Source organism: Peromyscus maniculatus, chromosome 5 (assembly GCF_049852395.1).
Source record: "Peromyscus maniculatus bairdii isolate BWxNUB_F1_BW_parent chromosome 5, HU_Pman_BW_mat_3.1, whole genome shotgun sequence".
Classification (NCBI taxonomy): Eukaryota; Metazoa; Chordata; class Mammalia; order Rodentia; family Cricetidae; genus Peromyscus; species Peromyscus maniculatus.
This window is the reverse complement of record NC_134856.1, coordinates 140,620,101-140,641,960: the sequence shown is the minus strand read 5'-3', so window position 1 is coordinate 140,641,960 and position 21,860 is coordinate 140,620,101. Positions and strand designations below refer to the sequence as shown.

Below are 21,860 nucleotides of genomic sequence, written 5' to 3'. Positions count from 1 at the left end.
TATGTCTTTAGTCTTAGGTCAGCTCTTTCTGTTCCCTGGAGGCTTCAATTTGGTCTCTTGATCGTGTCTCACAGTTTTGAGGTGGTGAGCTCATAACTGATTTTTTCCTTATTGAGGCTTGAATATAGTATTTCGTCAGCCTTGTCCTCTAGTCTCCATTCTCTTTCTTATGTTGGTCAAGTTTTTGGTGATTTTTATTTGAGTCACTGAGTTTTTTCATTTTTAACATAGCATTTTTCCCCCTAAATCCCAAATTTTGCTGACTTTCTCATGCGAGTTACTGGTTTTCTCAGTGGTTTGGCTGACTCTTGGTGCAGCTGACACTCCTCTCCAGGGAGTGGACTGAACTTGCCTGCTTGTCGATGCCCTCTTTTATGTCTGTGTTCACCTTAGCAGCATCTTGAAATCTTTACCCTGTGTTCTATATATTCCAAGTGTCTTTGAACTCAGAAGTGAAGGAGCTGTAATCTTTTCAGGAAGTCACGTTGCTAAGCATTTTCTTGTCTTGGGTTTCTCTGTTGCACTCTTGAGTATCTGCTGGGTTGGCTGTGTCTTCTGGCTTGTGGGGAACCCTTTTATTGAGCATCTTACTCTTGAAGCCCCGAGCCCCAGTCTCAACCAGAAGAAACCCTACTGCCATCTTAGTAGCAGTGGTAGGTGCAGGCTCCAGTGACACTTTTGACGTCAGTGGCAGCCCACTAATACATGAGATGCCATAAACTTGAAGATGGATGTGATGTGCTCTCTAAGTTACAAACTATCTAGGGTAAGTGTGGAAATAGTAAATGAATGAAATAAGGGAAGGAGACAGGTTAGCAAAGAGAAGAAAGGTGCAGAGATTAAAAAATAGTTAGACATTAGAAAGATAAAGGAAAAGGGGAGGAGACTTCTCAATTACAAGAAAATTAAAAATCAAAAGTAGGTAAGTGTAAGAAGGAAATAAGAAATACAAGAGCTTTAAAAAAATGTTGAGGTCAGTGCTGTGGACTGTGGAAAGGGTGGAAGAGGCAGCACACAGCAGAAGAGAAGAGCCCAGAAGTAAATGCCTCCTGTCACATGTGTAGATAGAGGGGCAAGAGTGACCAGAGGAGAAAAGAAAGGTCACAGGAATAGAAAGACCTGCTGCTGGAGCCGCTTCTGTCTGGGCCCTTGAGGACTGGAGAGTGCCAGTTGTATGCCTAGAAAGGGGAGTTGAACTGCAGCCCATTTTTGTCTCTCCTGTGGTTTATGCTGCTGTTGAGTCTGTATTGGACAAGTGTCTGCTGTCCTCACTGGAGGAGCATTCCTTCTTGGTAAACCAGGGGCCTCTGCTGCCATTTTTAGCTTTGCTTTGTATGGGCGAGAAGACTGTCACCCTCCTAAGGCTTCTGGTCCTACTTCCTTGGATGGCTAATGTTTTAGCTCAGGAGTGTCTCCTAAATGCCTTGGGAGTGTGTGAAGCAGTCCCAGCACTGAGGTCAGTGCAGACGGAGGGCCTGGGTTCAGACTTTGAAGACCTCCTGAGTACTCATCACACTACTGAGGCCTGTGCTGTGGTCTGGAAGTACGGCCTGGACTTCTCCAGCTCTATAGCAGTGAACAACAGACCCTTGGCTGTACCTGCAGGCCTCAGAGCTACCAAACTTCGGTTATTCTCAGTTGAGGAGATGCACATCTGGCCACCGAAGGCCCTGCTGCCTCTCCTTCTGCACTCGGCAGCCTGTTTTTTTAGCAAACTCTGCTGCCTGTCTCCTTCCTTCCATCAGGCCCGCCCTACTTCTGTCCACAGTGCCCTCTGCTTCCTCACTTGTGCTTGGTGGCTGGTCTCAGGTCCAAGGGGAGCTCTATTTTAAAATCACATTTGGTCTCAAGGTGGCACTTCAGGATGGCTGTTGGCTGCTACCCTATGAATCTCATATTGTGACAAAATGGGATTTCTAGCCACTAGGGACCCATTTGGCAAAGGAATTACCATCTCACCAAAACCCATGACTGTATTTGAGCCTTGAGGCCATGGCCTTATTCTGGGGGCAGGACTGCCAGGTCTTCATGTGGAGGCCTCTTCTACACCTCAGCCGCTAGGGACTGTTACTCTGCTGTGTTTCTCTTGCTGCTTCTCATTTCCCCCATTCTGCTTTTTTCCAGAACCCTTTCTCTCACTTACTGTGTAGATTTCCAGAGGCGTCTCTTTGGGCTGCAGCTTCTGTCTCTCCTGGGCTCACAGATAGGTCGCCTCTAGTCACAACTTTCTAGAATCCTGTGACTTAGTACCTTATATGTTATTTTCTGATTATAAAAGCTAGGTGTTAATTTCAAAATATTTTTTCTGTTATCTTTATAATGATTATAGTGTCAATAATTTATTCTTGTTGTTTATAATTTGTATAAGCCTTTTCCTTTTTCTTTATGAATATTAGTAATGGTGACTTATGTGCTTTAGACATTAACGTGTTGTATGACCAGCACAAAGGTAACAGTGTACATCTTCCAGATTTCATGGCAGTGCATATATGTTCCTGACTGTAGCTGTGAAACACGTGCCTCAGGGTACACCTGCAAACACAGCAGGCACGGTGGGCTGCCTTGGGCCTCGTACATGCGTCTGTCCTCACCAGCCACCAGCTTTTGATTACAATGTTTCTTTTCTTTTCTTTTCTTTTCTTTTTTTTTTTTTTTTTTTGGCGGGGGACAGGGTTTCTTTCTGTAGCTCTGGCTGTCCTGGAATGCACTCTGTAGACCAGGCTGGCCTCCCTCTGCCTCCTGAGTGCTGGGATCAAATGCATGTATCACCAAGTCTGGCTACAGTGTTCCTTTCTTTAAATCAGTGTCTAAATTAACTAATCTTGCATTGGGAAAGAGAAAAATTAACATGTTATTTTTTTCATTTTTAGAAATGATCCTGTTAAGATTTTAAAAGTTTTGTGAATTTTTTTCTCATGAAAGCATTTTCATGTTCTTTTAAATTAGGTAAGTGGTGACAGATTCCTGGATAGCCAGGGCTGTTACACAGAGAAACCTTTTCTCAGGGGGGAAAAAAAGTGTTGAGTAGGAGATACAGAAGAAATAGTGGAATTTTCAGTTTGATGTGAGATCTTTAAGGATTTAGCAATTCAAACATTAATTATAAATCTTTAACAAAGCCGGATTTATTTCTTATTAAATGATGATTTTTTTTTCTAAATTAAAAGACCAAAGAAGACAGAGCTATTAGGTGGCTTGGTATTATCTGCATTTATTTGGCAATATATGAGTCTGAAGCTTAAAAATTTTAGTTTGGCAACAGTTTAGTTTTTATACTTAAGTAAAAACCATAATAAAGCATTCTTTTACAATTCTGAACACATAAACCTCAAAACTGTTTCTAGGAAAAATGATTTTGTACATGGACTGAAACTGTATAAATCCAGAGCTTACAGTCAAGGGTAAGGCTTTAATTGTTAAAACATATGATCTTTTTAAGGTGTATTGTGATTACCATGGCCATTCTCGGAAAAAGAATGTATTTATGTATGGCTGCAGCATCAAAGAGACAGTGTGGCATACCCATGACAATGCAGCTTCCTGTGATGTTGTGGAAGACATGGGATACAGGGTAATTATTACAGACAGTTCATGAATATTTGAATTTCAAATGCATGTAAGCTATAAGAAAATTCAGTACACATGAATTGATCAGATTTGATGTTTGCATCTTACTACTTTGGTTTTAAAGTTTTTTTTTTGTTTTTAGGTTTGCTTTCATATTGATCATTGCTATCCATTGGGAATTTATTTTTGTATTTAGTATGGAGATGTGTCTTAGTTAGGGTTTTTATTGCTGTGAAGAGACACCATAATCATGCCAACTCTTATAAAGGAAAACATTTAATTTATCATCATGGTGGGGAGCGTGGTGTCATGCAGGCAGATATGGTACTGGAGAGGTAGCTGAGAATCTTACCTCTTGTAGGCAACAGGAAGTCAACTGAGACACTGGGTGGTATCCTGAGCATAGGTAATGTCAAAGCCCTCTCCTACAGTGACACACTTCCTCCAACAAGGCCACACCCACTACAACAAAGCCACACCTCCTAATAGTGCCACTTCCTATGAGATGATGGGGGCCAGTTACATTCACACTACCATAAGGCGCAATCTTATTTTGTCCGTGGATATCAATTGTGTCAGCACAATTTATTTACAAAACAGTAGGGTTGATACATGTATATTCTGTGCTTGTGTGTGCTAGAAGGATCTCAGTCATTGCAGGCATTCCAGTTTCTTTGCCTGTGTGCCTCATCATTTTAGTAATGCTGAATTCTGACAAGTTTTCTTATTCCTTTAAAACCTTTGTTGGCTGGGTTTTTTGTTGTTTGTGGGGTTTTTTTTTTGTTTGTTTATTTGTTGTTCGTCTGTTTATTCCTTGTGAATTCTGAGATATTCATTTGTAGATTAACTTTGAGGTTTGAATCAGAATAGTGTTGAATCTAAATTAAGTTTGAGAAAATTACTTAGGAGCATTTGTATCCATGAACATTGCTTGTCTATTTGGTTGAGTATTAATAAAATTTCTCTACATAGATGTGATATTTTATTAGTTTTATCCCCAAATACTTCTGGATCTAATTGCAGTTGGAATTAAGAACTTTTCCCTCACATATCTGCCACCTCTCAGTAGATCATTGATTGCCTATAGGAAATTACTAATTCTTCCATGAGAAATAGCTGTGAGTTTCATGATCATTCTAAAGACCATTGCATATCAAAATGCATCTCCCTCCTAACTATCAAGAAGTGTAAAGTGAAGTAGGGCTGTGTTAGACACTGAAGGTAGCCAATATCTGCCTCATAAACACCTTTTCCACGAAGCTACTAGGCAGTAAGCTTTTAAAAAAAATATTTTTTTAAAGATTTATTTATTATGTATACAGTGTTCTGCATGAGTGCCAGAAGAGGGCACCAGATCTCATTACAGATGGTTGGGAGCCACCATGTGGTTGCTGGGAATTGAACTCAGGACCTCTGGAAGAACAGCCAGTGCCCGCTGAGCCATCTCTCCAGCCCCTAAAAAATATTTTTAAAAGATTGATTTTATGTGTGGATGTTTTTCCTGCGTGTGTATCTGCATCATACATGTGCAGTTCTTGCAGAGGCTGGAAGAGGGCATCAGAAACACTAAAACTGAGTTACAGACTGTAGCAGGAATCTTAAAAAGTTCTTATAAGATCAAACCCGGACCAGGTATTGGGGTGAATTCTGGAAGATCAGAGAGACAGAACAAGCCACAGCTACCTCACTTCGCCAGATCCTCTTCTGGTCTTGTTTCTTCAGACTGGAAGCCTCTGAGTCCTCATCCAGAATGGCTCTCAGCTGAACTGTGCTGCTCAAAAGCCTGAATGCTTAACCAGGCCAAATGCTTAATCAGGCCAAATGCTTCTAGTTCCTGGTCCTCAAGCCTTATATATCTTTCTGCCTTCTACCTCCACTCCCTGGGATTAAAGGCTTGCTTTCTGGGATTAAAGGCATGAGTCACCATGCTTGGCTGTATCCTTGAACACATGGATTTCTGCCTAGCTCTGCCTCACAAGTGCTGGGATTAAAGGCTTGTGCTACCACTACCTATCCTTTATGTTTAATATTGTGGCTATTCTGTCTCTGACCCCAGATAAATTTATTAGGGTGCACAATATTTCGGGGAACACAATATCACCACAACAGACAATTGTGAACTGCCAGGTGGGTGCTGGGAACTGAACCCAGGTTCCCTGAAAGAACAAGTACTCTTAGCTGCTGAGCCATCTCCAGCCACCGGAAGGTTCTCAGGATTAAGTATTCTGAAAAAGAAGGCAGTGCAAGGAAATTAATCCCAGAGAAGCAGAGCCTACAACACTGTGAAGGAGAGCTGCAGAATCCGCATTGTTTAATGTGTCAGCATTGAACAGGCACAGCCTTTAGATGGTTCAGAGTTCTGCTAGATTAGGCCACATTGATGAACTGTGTCAGTGGAACCCAGAGATGGGAAAAGAGTGCCTGGTTATTTTAATTTACGTAGTGACAGTTGGAAGTGAGGCTGAGGCTTTCATGTTTGCACATTACACTATCTTTTGGGAATACTCCTTTCTTACATTTCTAGCTTTTGTAATATTCATCTAATTATTACTATTTTAAAAATAAGAATGCTTTATATGTATTATAAACATTTTCTAGTTTTTTTCTTGTGTATAGTAATTTAAAACTGGTAATGGTGCTGGGCTTAGAATCCAGGGGCTTCTGCATGCTGAACAGGTGCTGGACTCCTAAACCACATCCTTAGCCCATTGACTTTTTAAAGTTGCTTCCATGTTTAATTTCACTGGTGAAGAGTGACTTCAGGTCATTCTCACTGAAAACAGCTGAGCCAATGTTAGTGATGATTGGTTCTTTCTAGTAGTAACATTAATGCTTTTGGTTTTGTTTCTGAACCCTCAGTGTATTTCCTGCATTACTATCCCCACCTGGATTACTTTAGACACACAGGCCACAGTGACATGTGTGGGATTGTTTCTTTTTTCTTTTTTTTTTTTTTTTTTTTGGTCTGTGATGCTTTTTTAAGTTTTCTCACATGTTTACATTTTCAGGTGAACTTGAGAATAATTTTAAGTTTGAAAAAGTATCGGTACTGCTTAGATTATGATTTCATTGGTTGGGCTTTTTTTAAGTCTTGAGGTCATTGACTTTTAGTGTTAAATCAGTTAACCCAGGCAGTGGTGGCACATGCCTTTAGTCCCAGCACTCGGGAGGCAGAGGCAGACAGATGTCTGTGAGTTTGAGGCCAGCCTGGTTTACAGAGCAAGTTCCTGAACAGGCTCCAAAGCTACACAGAGAAACCCTTTCTCGAAAAACAAAAACAAACAACAACAACAACAACAACAACAAAAATCAGTTGACCTTTTCTGGGTGATTTTGTTTTTAAATTTTAAGCATTTTTTTTTCATATTTTATTTACGTAATACTTACTTGTGTGTGTCTATGTGTGTGTGTCTGTGTGTGAGTTTTCACATATAAATGTGGGTGCCCAAAGGAGCCAGAAGAGAGTGTCAGATCCCCTGGAGCTTCAGTTACAGACAATAACCAGTGTAGGTTTTAGGAACTGAATTCAAGTCCTCTGCATGAGCAGCAAGTGCTCCTAACTGTGAAGCCATCTTTCACGTCCCTTTCTGTATATTTTTAACTGTGTTTGTTGTCAATGCTTTTAAATGTAAACTTTGTACATTGCTTGCCACTATAATGTGTTTCCTCACTGGTTACCATTGGGAACAGCAGGAAAGTTAAGGCTGAGGGAGGGAGGGCACAGACACTTAAGAACAAAGCAGCGTTTGAAGTGTAACCCTGGGTTACGATTTCACCTCTACAGACTCTGCCTAAGATCCTGAGCCACATCGCTCCAGCATTCTGCATGAGCAGCTGTAGTTTTGTGGTGGAAAAATCCAAAGAGTCCACGGCTCGGGTTGTAGTGTGGCGGGAAATAGGAGTTCAAAGGAGCTATACCATGGAGAGCACTCTATGTGGCTGCGATCAGGGGAGATACAAGGTAAGCAGTTGAAGATGTGTACCTGTATTTAAACTTTGGTGTCTGTGAGGGCATGTGCTCACGGGTGCGATGCCAGAGGCTCTGGAGCTGCAGTTCCAGGCCGTGTCAGCTGTGCCATGTGAGGACTGGTCCTCTGCAAGAGCAGTAAGCACTCAACCACAGAGCTAGCTCTCTTGCCACAGGTGTTTAGATGTAAAGAGTTGATGCTTCCTTCATATGTGCTCTCATGCTTTTCAAGTACTTGTTAAATGTACATTTGTCTTACTGAGCTGGATGTGTAACATTTAGTAATGGGATCGTGTGACACAGTATTGACAGTGAGTTTCTGGGTGAGAGTAAGGGGTGCATGTATGTGGGTGTGTATATGCATGGATGCCAGAAGAAGATGTGGGATGTCTTCCTCTAACTCAGTGGTCCTCAACCTTCCTAACGGTGCGGCCCTTTAACACAGTTCTTCATGTTGTGGTGACCCCCAGTTGTAAGTTATTCATTGCTACTTCATAACTGTAATGTGGCTACTGTTATGAATTGTAATGCAAATCTCTGTGTTCTCCAATGGTCTTAGGTGAGCCCTGTGAAAGGGTTCTTCGACCCCCAGGTTGAGAACTGCTGCTCTGTTACTATCCACTTTATTCTCCTGACACAGGATCTCACTGACAAGCACACAGATCTTCCCATTCAAGCACTAGTAACTTGCCCTTGGCTGTCCAGCCAGTGAGTTCCTAGAGCCCACCTCACCTGTTCCTCTCACCTGCCCCAGGCACACAGCTGTGGTGGGATTTGAATTCAGGTCTTTGTGCTTGAAGATAACTCACTTTTACCCACTGAACCATCTTCCTGACCCTGCTATTTGTTGCTCTTAGTTTCTGTAAACTAAATCACTTGCTTAGGAATCTTTAAGAAATTTTAGTTATTTAACTCTATTCATATCCATAATTTTAAGGAAAGCACATTGGCACAATGGATCATACATTTAATTAGTAATTCATAAGGAGCTACACAAAAACCACACTATCATAAAAAATAACATCAATATTAAGTATTTTTTATGAATTTAAAATAAGTACATTAGTAACTAGTTATATTTAGATTTTTTGAGTGTGTGACTTTTTGTGCATGTATGTACATGGTTGTGTGTGAGTGAGTGATGTGGAGGCTGGAGGACAATCTGTGGGAGTTAGTTTTCTCCTACTACCAAGTAGGTCTTAGTCATTGAACTTCGGTGGTCACTGGTGGCAAATGCCTGTACTGGATGAGTTATCCCACCAGACCCATTTGTTTCTCAGTGTATAAACATGTAAACTTCTAAAAACAAACTGAATACCAAATAAGTTTCCATCTCTCTTTTTGATTTGATTTAGTTAATGAGATTCTCATCGGTTAAAACCCTATGGAGAGAAATGTTTTTCCTAAGCTAGGTTTTAAATGTTGGATGGGTGGGTTCGGAGGACAGGTGGCTCACTGGGAACGAACGCACTGCTCTGCTGGCTGTGCCCGCTTTCCACACGCAGTGGGTTCCCGTGGCTGCTTCCTGGAGTCAGTCCGCTTGCAGTTCATCCTTGCTAGGGTCTGCTCTCACCCACGCCGACAGCTTCCAGTGCTGGAAGGTCTTCAGTCATCCTGGAGGTTCATTTTGTATCTGGAAAATAAGTGATAAGCAACATAGTTTGTAATCAGTATTTGGTTTTATATGGTGACATTTAATGTTTGATAACCTTATGCTTGGGAAGCAGTTCAAGAAGGTGATGGGAACCATGTGTAATTTTCTTTTTGACGGAGTTGAAAAATTGAAATAGGCACTCGCACTTGACGTGGAACATAGGAAATGATTTACTACTTTTGTTGAATTTATTCTCTCTTATTCAGGTACTTTCATTTCTTTTTTTTTTTTTTTTTTTGGTTTTTTCGAGACAGGGTTTCTCTGTGTAGCTTTGCGCCTTTCCTGGAGCTCACTTGGTAGCCCAGGCTGGCCTCGAACTCACAAAGATCCGCCTGCCTCTGCCTCCCGAGTGCTGGGATTAAAGGCGTGCGCCACCACGCCCGGCTGTACTTTCATTTCTTTTTACCAAGTGTCTGTAAGGTAATGTTCAGAAGTGTGGTGAAAGATTGTGTACCCTAATAAACTTTGGCTGAAGATCAGAGGACAGAACAAGCCACTAGATTAACATAGTGGTGGCACACACCTTTAATCCTAGCACTCAGGAGGCAGAGATCCACATGGATCTCTGTGAGTTCAAAGCCACCCTGGACTACATGAGATTGACTCAGTCTAGGAGAGAAACAGAGCCAGACAGTGGTGGCACACACCTTTAATCCCAGCACTTGAGATCTCGTGCCTTTGCTTGGGAAGCACACACCCCTTTAATCCCAGGAAGTAATATGGCAGGGCGGAGAAAAGTACATAAGGCGTGAGGAGACAGGAACAAAGGCTTTTCGGCAGAAGAGTCACTTTCAACTAGAGGAGCTCTTTCAGGCTGAGGAGTCGGTGAGGTCAGAGGTGGTGGCTGTGTCTTGCTCTGCTTCTTTGATCTTTCAGCTTTCACTCCAGTATCAGGCTGTGGGTTTTATTATAACAACTGGCAAACAACACAGAAGTGCATAACGCTTTGACAGTCAGAGCCATGGCCCACAAGGAGTGTTAGGAAGACTTGGTTGGAATACAGCTTCACACATGAGCAAGAGCAATGTTAGTCAGAAATTCCCTGTTCATTTATTCTGTTACCTCAGATTGTCATCATGGCCAGTGGGACTGGGTGTTTCATTACGAAGTTCAGGGTTGACAGTCCCTCAGAAGCCAGAACTGAGTCCATGTTTTAGGATATTCTTTTAGAGCCAGATACTGTAGCAATCCAGTAATCCTAGTATGTGGGGTTGGGGAGTAGGGGAAGGAAGAGGAAAATTTGGGGCAAATGGCAAGACCCTGTCTCTCAAACAACACCAAAGAACAACAATAAGATGCTGTACTTTAGAACAGTTTCCTTTATGATCTAAAATGATTTCATATCCCTACAACTTCACAGTGTAATGCGCTACTTCCACAGCAATGTAGTTTAAAAATTCTTTGGATATGACTGGAATGAGTTGCAGCCAAAGAGAGCAAAGGTTCTGAGAATCTGTGTGTTTATTTCTAGGGTTTACAGATTGGGACTCGAGAATTGGAAGAAATGGGAGCAAAATTTTGTGTTGGTTTATTGCGTTTGAAAAGACTGACTTCTCCAATGGAATATAATCTGCCCTCCAACATGCTTGACTTTGAAAATGACTTAATTGAATCAAGCTGTAAAGTAACTAGGTAGGCCATTCTTTTTTCCCTATGTAAGATCTCATGAATAGTCGTTGGTTGAGCATGGCCATCTTGATAGTCAAGAGTACATTTACGGTTAATATGGTTAGGGTTACATGTCTAATACTTGTTTTTAATTATAATTATTGATTCTTTTATTGTTAATGTTTGAATAAGAATGCAATGAAAGAGCCTTCTGTTTTGAATGTTGCTTTTATAACTGTAACACTTCACTTTTAACTCAAAAACAAGCAGTGGAGAAATACTGCATTTAGATCATATCTAAATTAAGACTTGGAGTCATGCTTTATATTTCGAAAGATTTTATTTTATTGATGTTTACATATGTCAGATGGCTGTTTGGTAACCTGATTATATGTTGGAAACACCTGAATTAAGCACACATTTGACAATTTATTTCTGTCAAATGTTTCTTAAAATAATATTTTCTCTTAAAATTCACTGTACATGACATTTGAACCACTTATAAGTGTAGACAGTTGAGTGTGAATATTCTTAGTTATAGTGTCAGACTTCAGCCTTCTGTTCTGTGGTGTGTGTTGCGGGGTAAGAATAGTCCTGTTCTCTAGAACCTTGATGACTTGTGTTACTGGGTACCAGTTGTCATTGTGTTAGTTTGTCAGGGCACTGTTATCATGTGAGTCAGCACAGCACTGTCAAGTGAAGTGAGACAGGAACTGGGCTCTTTGTGGATGAGGTAATTAGACAGTGATCACTGGCAGCCATTGTTCTTTAAAGTACTGGCTAAACCGTAGTGGAAGCTAATGCAGAGTTGACCATGGTGTTCTTGGGCAGGTGGGATGACTCTGTGGGTAAAGCATTTGCCATGCAAGCCTGATGACCTGAGTTCAGGTCCCAGAACCCAGGTAAGGTGGACACAGAGTCCTGACTCCTCCTCAGTTCTCATGCGTGCCCACACAGTGCTAATAAAAAACGTGGTCAGCTTTCCCTGAAGTCAGACACTTACTTGAACTCACACTGTTACCACTGTCCATGGAAGGAGGATGCTCGCCTCAGACAGTTCCGAGGACCAGCTTTGGTTATTAGTGATCTACACAGATGATCACCATTTTCCCTTCCCTCCAGCAGACTCATTCGTTCAAAAGGAAGAAATATATATTTTGAAAAGTGTCTGTTCAGAAGAATTATACTGATAAGTACTGCCATATCATATATTTAACATTTCAAAATGTATTTCAGTATAACTTCTTGTTGTTGTTTTTGATTTTGTATCATGTGGAGTTCATACTGTATCAGACTCTCTTGAGAGAATGTAGCATAAGAACAGTGGAGCATATCTGATTCTCACCCCTATGTGTATAAAAACATCCAACGGTCTGCAGTTGAGATGGGTATTTTCTCTAGCAGTCTGCAGTTGAGATGGGGGTATTTTCTCTTGCAGTCTGCAGTTGAGATGGGTATTTTCTCTTGCAGTCTGCAGTTGAGATGGGGTATTTTCTCTTGCAGTCTGCAGTTGAGATGGGTATTTTCTCTAGCAGTCTGCAGTTGAGATGGGGTATTTTCTGTAGCAGTCTGCAGTTGAGATGGGTATTTTCTGTAGCAGTCTGCAGTTGAGGTGGGGTATTTTCTCTTGCAGTCTGCAGTTGAGGTGGGTATTTTCTCTAGCAGTCTGCAGTTGAGATGGGGTATTTTCTGTAGCAGTCTGCAGTTAAGGTGGGTATTTTCTCTTGCAGTCTGCAGTTGAGGTGGGTATTTTCTGTAGCAGTCTGCAGTTGAGGTGGGTATTTTCTCTTGCAGTCTACAGTTGAGGTGGGTATTTTCTGTAGCAGTCTGCAGTTGAGGTGGGTATTTTCTGTAGCAGTCTGCAGTTGAGGTGGGTATTTTCTCTTGCAGTCTGCAGTTGAGGTGGGTATTTTCTGTAGCAGTCTGCAGTTGAGGTGGGTATTTTCTCTTGCAGTCTGCAGTTGAGGTGGGTATTTTCTGTAGCAGTCTGCAGTTGAGGTGGGTATTTTCTCTTGCAGTCTGCAGTTGAGGTGGGTATTTTCTGTAGCAGTCTGCAGTTGAGGTGGGTATTTTCTCTTGCAGTCTACAGTTGAGGTGGGTATTTTCTGTAGCAGTCTGCAGTTGAGGTGGGTATTTTCTGTAGCAGTCTGCAGTTGAGATGGGGTATTTTCTGTAGCAGTCTGCAGTTGAGATGGGGTATTTTCTGTAGCAGTCTGCAGTTGAGATGGGTATTTTCTCTTGCAGTCTGCAGTTGAGATGGGGTATTTTCTCTTGCAGTCTGCAGTTGAGATGGGTATTTTCTGTAGCAGTCTGCAGTTGAGGTGGGTATTTTCTGTAGCAGTCTGCAGTTGAGATGGGGTATTTTCTGTAGCAGTCTGCAGTTGAGATGGGTATTTTCTCTTGCAGTCTGCAGTTGAGATGGGGTATTTTCTCTTGCAGTCTGCAGTTGAGATGGGGTATTTTCTGTAGCAGTCTGCAGTTGAGATGGGCTGATTTTGCAGTGTATTTTCACCCTTTTCCTGCTGTTAAAACTCAGCTACTTCTTTCCCAGGCTACCATTCTTCTCTCTCTGTCTCAGATTAGTTTTACCCAAACTTTTGGCTTTTCCCCTTGGCTTTTATATCCTAATGCTTCTGTGGTTTGCAGGTCCTCAGTCTGAATTCGCCTCCATCTCATACTGTTCTTAGGCCATACAGAGTAGGCAAGAATATCACAGACGCTGACTTCTTGTGGCATCCTGGTGTACTGTGTAATTTAGCTTTCTTCCGTTGCTCAGAACCTTCCCTCTGGTCACCTGTTAAGATGGTTTGCTGAAGTTTCCCATTGCAAATGTAGCTTTTCCCTATGAATAATTAAGTTTTTTCATTGGGATTACTTTACAACTATGCCCATGTCTTCTTTCTCATCAAACTTTTAATTTATTCATTTTTAGATGTATTGTGTGTTTGACTTCTAAATTTAAATTTAATTCACTTTAATTACAACTACCATTAGTTTATCTTGGTGCTCAGAACCGCCCTGTTTCCCCTCACACACTTTTGTGTGTTTATGCACGTCCACGTTGTCTCTTCGCCTTTCCCCTCTGAAGCAGGGGACATCAGGCCTGTCTTTGTGCATAGTTTTTCCTGAGGTTAGACTTAGCCACTGTTTCCAGGCTGATCTGATGATTTGTGGGTTAAAGTAGCATTTTTATCAATGTGTAGTGCTAGTTTTATTTATTGCTTCTTTGCCGTAGGCCAGTCTCTGTATTCAGGTAATTATACCCCCGGGTACCCATATATACATGTGTGCATCCACAGACAATCCAAATACCCTCAGAATTACCTTCGAATCTAATCTGTAGCAGAGATATAACCTTGGTTTAAAATTTCTAGCTCACTTGAGTAACAGTGAGAATCGGCATTGCTGTCCTTACTTCTGACCCTCTGCGTATTTGATCTCCCTTGCTTTGCCTTCCTTTCCTTTCCGATGCCTCTTGAGAAAACAATTCTTGTGATGTCAGTGCCTGGCAGTGTTTCTGTTTCCTGGCTAATTATGGTCTGTTGATGAGCCCTGAGGTTAAAGTATCAGTTATAAGTTCTGGTGGAAAGTGTTGGAGCTGCCTTGTGGTAAGGTTAGAAGACACAGAAAAGATTATTTGAGGGAGCTGCTGGATGTTGGAAGAATCAATACATTTGTGAGATAACATATTAGTTATGTTATATAAAAGTATGCAGAAAAATCCATTAAAATGATCATTAAAAACCCAGGCTGGGGAGATTCTCAGTTGGTAAAGTGCTTTGTATGCAAGGCTGAGTCCTGAGTTCAGATCCCCAGTACTCATAAAAACCAGGCTTGGCAGCATGTGCCCATAATCCCAGCATGGGCCACAGAGAGAGGAGGCTTGTCTAGCCATCTAGCCCAGCTCTGTCAGTGAGCTTGCACCTCTGTCTCAAAACTACAGTGGAGAGCAGTAGAGGAAGGCTTGTGACACACACCTGCATGCATATTTGCACACACGCACATCACGTACACATGCTCATACACAGATTGTATGCTTTATTGTGTACCTGGAATTGGACTGATTGGACTGATTGTTGCCTGGAAACTTTTTTCCAAATTGTGCTGTGTTTTAAACATGCTAACAATGAACTGCCTGACATTAGATTCTCCAACGTCTGGTCCAGGTTGACAAAGTCAGTCTGCACCAGGTTTTCATTCTTATCTCTTTATGATATTTGCTTCCCTAGATGACACCTGCAGGGACCCCCTCATAGAGTTATTTGGACATGTTGATAAGTTTTAAACCAGGACTTGGCATAGAATAAGTGAGGCTTGGTAAAGAAATAACAGCTAAACATAAACAAATAAAATTAGCAATGTGAAATACACTAATTTGGGTCCAATGGACCTTAGTGCTAAAACAAACAAACAAACAAGCAAGCAAGCAAACAAACAAACCGCCCCCCCCCCAAAAGAAAAAGTATCAAAGGAAAAAAAGTTTTTCCCTATAATGGTGATCATGGCTTTTATGGAGAGGAAGTGGTAGTTGTATGTTAGTTGTATGTTTTAAAACATATAACAGTCACTAACACTTCAAAGGTATGTGTGTGCTGTAATGAGAGATGTTCAGAAGTGTGATTATCTGTTTTTCAGCTGTTTTCATATGTAGAGCCCAGACCTTAGAAAATTGAATTGTTTCTAATGCAGTTAATAATCAACAGGACTCATGCTGGAGCTGCTCAGTGCTTTATATGTTTTCAGGTTGTATCCCATAGCACTTTTTGAGTTGTGCCATTTCAGTGGCCATGAAGTGTCTAGTTAAGGCTCTTAATGGAAGTGTTCTTCCTACTTGGCACAACCGCCTCACCCCTCCATCAGCAGCACAGACATAGTCCCGAGTCTCAGCTTTTCTGTGTTCTTACTTAGGATGTGAATTTGTGTGCAGAATATAACTGTATGCTTTATAACCTGGTCGCTTGTCTTCATATAATGGTATATTCATTCTGTTTCCATTTAGTGAATTACTGATAAAATTGAAGAGTTTTAGTTTTTTTTTTTTTACATCTGGTGTTCTATGTTATTTAATGCTTTTTTTAAACCTTGTCTTAGAGGTGAATTTTTTGTTATTCCACTTTTGTCTCTGCATAAGCTTGTTCTTTTTCTTTTGTTACTCTTTCATTGGTACCCTAGAGGTTTATCAGTGCATAATGGACCCTTGGTTTATTAGTGCACAATATAAATTACTATGTCTGCTTCCTCATAGACTGCAAATGCAGAGACCTTAGGACACATTAATTTTATGATCTTCCCACTTTTCATACTATTGTCTTGTATTTAATTGAGCTGTTCATACTTTAAGCCATATTGTGCTTATAACTGCTTTCGTCAGTCATTATTGATGAAGATTTACTTTTTACACCACTGCTGGTCTTTCCTCCCTGTTGAGAGTCTCTTTCTGTAGCCCAGGCTGGACTCAAACTCGACAGTCCTGCTGCTTTAGCTTCTGCATGCTGGAAGTGGAGGATGCGCCAGCCCCCAGCTGGGCTCCTCTGCTTCTGCTGCAGGTTAGGGTGCTATCGTGTGCTCTTAAACTGGTGTGTGTGTGTGTGTGTGTGTGTGTGTGTGTGTGTGTGTGTCTGTGTGTCTGTGTGTGTGTCTGTGTCTGTGTATGTCTGCTGGAAGTAGATTATTTCACTTACTATGTTTTCTCATTTTGTTCCTTTTGTTGGGATCACAGTTATTTTAGTGTTCCTATGTGGTAACTAACACACTAGAGCTGTTTCTATTGGGTTTTTCTTTAGTTGTGTTTCTTAGCATGTCTGGCAATTTACTCAGATGCCAGCTGGGTGTCATGTAAAGATGAGAGGATTCCTTTGTCCTTGACTGAGCTCCAAGGCTTGGTTCCCCAACCCAGCTACTGAGCTGGCTTGAGGTAATGTTAAAAAAAAAAAATGTGTGAAATTTAGTTGACTCCTGGTTCACCCCTCCTCTCCCTTCACAGTGAGGCCCCCCAGGACCCCTGCTCTCCCTTCACAGTGAAGGCCCCCAGGACCCCTCCTCTTCCTTCACAGTGAGGCCCCCCAGGACCCCTCCTCTTCCTTCACAGTGAGGCCCCCCAGGACCCCTGCTCTCCCTTCACAGTGAAGGCCCCCAGGACCCCTCCTCTCCCTTCACAGTGAGGGCCCCCCAGGACCCCTGCTCTCCCTTCACAGTGAGGCCTCCCAGGACCCCTGCTCTCCCTTCACAGTGAAGGCCCCCAGGACCCCTCCTCTCCCTTCACAGTGAGGCCCCCAGGACCCCTCCTCTTCCTTCACAGTGAGGCCCCCAGGACCCCTCCTCTTCCTTCACAGTGAAGGCCCCCAGGACCCCTCCTCTCCCTTCACAGTGAAGGCCCCCAGGACCCCTGCTCTTCCTTCACAGTGAGGCCTCCAGGACCCCTGCTCTCCCTTCACAGTGAGGCCCCCAGGACCCCTCCTCTTCCTTCACAGTGAAGGCCCCCAGGACCCCTCCTCTTCCTTCACAGTGAAGGCCCCCAGGACCCCTGCTCTTCCTTCACAGTGAGGCCTCCCAGGACCCCTGCTCTCCCTTCACAGTGAGGCCTCCCAGGACCCCTCCTCTTCCTTCACAGTGGAAGGAAGGCCCCCCAGGCCCCCTGCATCCCTGGCATCACAGGACTGCCAGCGCCCCTCCTCTGGCTTTTGCGTCCGTCTGCGTTGCTCTCGGAGCTGCTTAGCCTCCTGCGTTGTCATTTAACAGTTTGTCAGATGCCTCTAGGAAAACTGTCGAATGTTGGGGTCACCTCTCTGCAACTCCCTTTTTTCAGGAAACATGGCAGCTCTGAACTCCGGCTTTCCCCTGCAGTCCTTTGAAATTGCTGGCGCTCTGATGACACCCGCCCCTGGCAGCTGCCTTCTTTGCCCTGCTTCTCACTGGACTTTGCCCCGCACTTTCCCTTGCCGACTTTGCTCTGTATCCTTTCACTGCAATAAGCCATGAGTGTGGACTCCGCTGTGTGTGCCTCTTCCTCTCAGCCTACTACCCCAGGGGCTTTTGGGGTCCCCAGGTCATCTGCCCATTCTGAATTTCTTTCGTGCTTTGTTGTCACAGAGATGCTAGTGTTTTGCTTATAATAATTGGAGCTAGTTCACACTGTACAACTGTAGCCCAGAACTGCCGAGTGTCATCATGTGATGGTTCCTGCAGAAGGTCTCCTGGAAACCCCACGGTCTTTGTTGTAGCTGATATTCTCTGAGTGTACAAGTAAAATCCCAGATGGTGCCGCTTGAAGTGTTGTGGCTCTGAGCATGATGGGTATTGGGTGACTGACCATCTGGCTCTCTTCTCTGAGGACTGGCTTTTGGTTCACAGCTGGAGCTTAATGGCTTTCTTTCTCCCTTTCTTTCCTTCTTCCTTCCTTCCTTTCTTTCTTTTTCTTTCTCTTTTTCCAAATAGATGTCCTTTGGGTAGCTGCATTGTACAGTAGCTCAACCGACCTCCTCTGTGTGTACTTGCACATGCTTGTAAGTATGTCATAGTCATTTCAGAGTGACACACATACATTTCCTATGAAGAGGAAGGTGGTTGTGTGTATGTTAGGTAATATATGTGAAGGTTCTTCCTAAGTTGTAAAGTGCACAGAACATACACTAGAATTCAATGAACAAAAATGGATTGGTGTGGTTGGCCTTGTGCCTTAAATCTTTCCCACTAAAGTAAAATAGTATGAGAGGGTGATATGAACATTGATGATCTTGACAGCCACTTCACTTACTGAAAGGTCTTAGATGTAGGCCCAGTGGGAATGGAGATGGATTGTTGGGAATATTGAGTAGAAGACTTGGAAGGCCATGGCAGGTGGACAGACACAGTGCAGTGAGCTTTAGTCTAGGCCTTATCACCAGAGACAGTCAGTATAGTGGGGCTCTGCATAGAGGAGTCAGGGTCCTCACGGTGCAAGTAGGTATCACTACAACACAACCTGCAGCTGAGCTCTGATTCCCAGGCAGGAAGTAGCAATGGAGTGGGGAATAGGAGGAATAGCCAGTGGTAAATATCACCTTTAATGTAAACTCACTTGTCCAGATAAGAAACCCTGGCACCTAGAAGCCTGTTAGGGAGAGAATCAACAGGTTTCAGTAGAGTGCCTGTTGGTGTCTGAGAAGGGGAGGGCTGCGGTAGGTAGGATTTTGACATCACATTCTTACATTAATAAAGTATACGGCAAACATTTATTGAAGTATCTGAAAAGTGCCGCTAGATCTTTCTGGGGCCACAGGAGGTATTTAGATGGGTAAGTCACAGTTCCTGACTACTGTGGAATAATGCTTTTGTACACTGCTTTAATAAAACGCTGATTGGCCAGTAACCAGGCAGGAAGTATAGGCGGAATAAGCAGACAAGGAAAATTTTGGGAAGAGGAAGGCTGAGTCAGGAGATGCCAGTCTGCCATCCAGGGAGCAGCATGTAATGGCACACAGGTAAAGCCACGGGATACGTGGCGACATATAGATTAACAGAAATGGGCTGAGTTTAAGTGTAAGAGCTAGTCAGTGGTAGGCCTGAGCTAATGACCAAGCCATTTTAATTAATATAAACCTATATGAGTTTACTTGGATCTGAGTGGTTACAGATGAGGCAGGACACAGAAAAACTTTCAGCTACAAATGGCGCCCAACGTGGGGCTCAAACCCAGGTCCCTGAGATTAAGAATCTCATGCTCTATAAAATTCCTGTGTCCCGCCCGGTCCTGCAACTGTTCAGACCCAAGTAAACACGTAGATGCTTATATTAATTAAAACTGCTGAGCCATTAGTTCAGGCCTACCACTGACTAGTTCTTACATTTAAACTCAGCCCATTTCTGTTAATCTATATGTTGCCATGTGTTCTGTGGCTTTACCTGTGTGCCATTACATGCTGCTCCCTGGATGACAGGCTGGTGTCTCCTGACTCAGCTTTCCTCCTCTTCCAGCATTCTCCTTGTCTGCTTATCTCGCCTATACTTCCTGCCTGGCTACTGACAGGTCAGCATTTTATTAAAGCAGTGTACAAAAGCATTATTCCACAGCATTTCCCCTTTTCAGAAAAACTTTCAGCTACACCTGACCTTTGGCTTAGTATTGAGAAAACAGGCATGGAAATGGATGGCTTCAGCTGCAAATGGTGATCAGATGGAATGCCTGTGTAGGGTGCAAAGGAAATGTGGAGAGAGGGAACTCATCCCAAGGTGTTTAGGAGAACTGAGGATGAGGTCAAGCTGTCCTTTTGCAAGAAACATGAGCCATTGGGAGAAGAAAATGGGAAGTCCATCTTGTGCAGAGAAAACAAGTGTGGTCAAGGCTTGTCAAAGAACAGGTAGGGTGTGGCATAGTCTGGAGATTAAGGCTAACTTTCTTCAGGAGAATTTTGTTGTGTGACTTCCTGAGTGAATGGATATGAGAATACAGAAGAGGAACAGATTTAGTGGAGAAAACAGTGACTTTTCAGTGTGCAGTATTTGTGGTACAGGTGAGATAGCCATGTAATGTCTCCAGCCACTCCATGCATGTACAAGAGGATTTTGGTGAAGTTACATGTTTGCATTTGGAGTGTATGAGAATGCACATTAAAAATAGGGAGGGCATGCACAGATGGAGAGCTAGGAACCAAGAGCACCTTTATCAGCATTTATTTTTGAGACACAAGGACCACGTGCTCTGTACTGAGCAGCAACAGGGAGGAGAGAGAGCAAACCAGAATGGAAGAGTCAGAGTTCTCTCCCCAGTTGAGAGCAGCAGAGGCAGCTAGTGAAATGGTAGTATGAATTGTGTTGTGAGGGCTGGGGCATGTGCTTCCTTATGCCTGGTTCGTAGACATCTCTGTGCTCTCACCTCTGCATGCCATCTCTGGCAGACTCCCGTGTCTTCTTTCAGTCTTGATAGTGTTGTAGTGCTGGCACTGTTGGTCCTGTCCCAGTGTGAGCCTAGGAGCAAAGTATTCTCAGGATCTGGAGAGACCAGAGTCTGAATGATCATGGTGAGCTACAGGTGTAGACTAAGAGGAGTAGCTTCATTTCCCTCTCTCTCCATTCTCTTTACAAGAACAGGTGACACCATGAACAGAGTTCTTGGTGAACAAACCAGGTTTGGTTTATTCATGTCAAACTGATGAGTGAGCCAAGACTTGCCAGGAGGGAAGCAGCTCCTGGTGCAGCCCTGCCCACCTCTTGGTGTACTTCCCTGGAGCTTGCCCTCCTGGTCTGAGGCTTCCAAGTCCTTGCTGTCCTTATTCTGGCCCTCTCTTGTTCTGTCTTCTCACTGGTGTGCAGCTTTAAGAAGACTGGCCTGCAGACCTGTTTTTGATTTCCAGTTAGTGAACTTTGGTACCCACCTTTACACACACAATCAATTCTTATTCTAACCCTGCTCCTTGCAACCAACCTGGTCCAGCCTCTGCTCTGCCAGTAGCCAGTGAGCTACATCTGCTGGCTCCAGGTCTCTTCAGCACCTTGGCTTGCATGGGGGGAGTCTGTTGCCTTGCTCCCTCTTGCGAAGCCCTGCTTCTGCCTCTGCGCCTCATTCATCTCCCTGGAGCTGCCCTGTTGCCGGCCCTCTAGCAGCCTGTCTGCTAGCATTGCCGTGCTCCTTCCTGACTCTCAGTCTGCAGCAAGGACTAAGCAAGGATGTGCCAAGAGGTTGCTTGTTCTCTTCACTTCGCTTCCTTCATGTCTCAGCCTCTTAAGACTCACCTGAAACTTTTAGGAGTGTCTAAAACACTGAGGTCAAGGGTGAATGGATTATTATATTTCAAAGGCAAGAAAGATAGTAACAGTCATTTCAAAAACAAATTTTTTTTTACAATCTTTCTACCCATGAAGACCTAGCTATGAAATTTTTAACTATGTATTTAAATTTCATAATAAAAATTGGGAATTGTCCTTGTAAATGTTGGGTCTGTTGAGTCTTATTCATTTTCCAAGCCAGTCAGCATCTTATCTGGACTTTGGTATAAAGTGTAAGTTCTGAACTTATTTTTTGTTTGTTGGTTTGTTTCAAGACAAGGTTTCTCTCTGTAGCCTTAACCATCCTGGAATTTGTTCTGTAGA

The 21,860-nt window shown here is 43.0% G+C and overlaps 1 protein-coding gene across 28 annotated transcripts in view; it reads left to right on the top strand.

Annotated features, from left to right (window-relative positions):
- Nucleotides 1–21,860, top strand: part of Agtpbp1 (ATP/GTP binding carboxypeptidase 1) — a 150,106-nt gene that overhangs the window by 102,050 nt on the left and 26,196 nt on the right. For 21 of the 28 annotated variants that reach the window (XR_001578707.3, XR_013051680.1, XR_013051685.1 and 18 more), the window contains 3 exons: nucleotides 3,440–3,571; nucleotides 7,352–7,528; nucleotides 10,660–10,820. Coding sequence is in view for 18 of the 28 variants with exons in the window: in XM_076573478.1 (XP_076429593.1) it covers nucleotides 3,440–3,571; nucleotides 7,352–7,528; nucleotides 10,660–10,820 (470 nt within the window). In the remaining 10 variants the exon portion in view is untranslated. Of the gene's footprint in view, nucleotides 1–3,439; nucleotides 3,572–7,351; nucleotides 7,529–10,659; nucleotides 10,821–17,601; nucleotides 18,299–21,860 lie in introns of all 28 variants that reach the window. The other 7 variants (XR_013051683.1, XR_013051687.1, XR_013051684.1 and 4 more) reach the window with 2 other exon arrangements.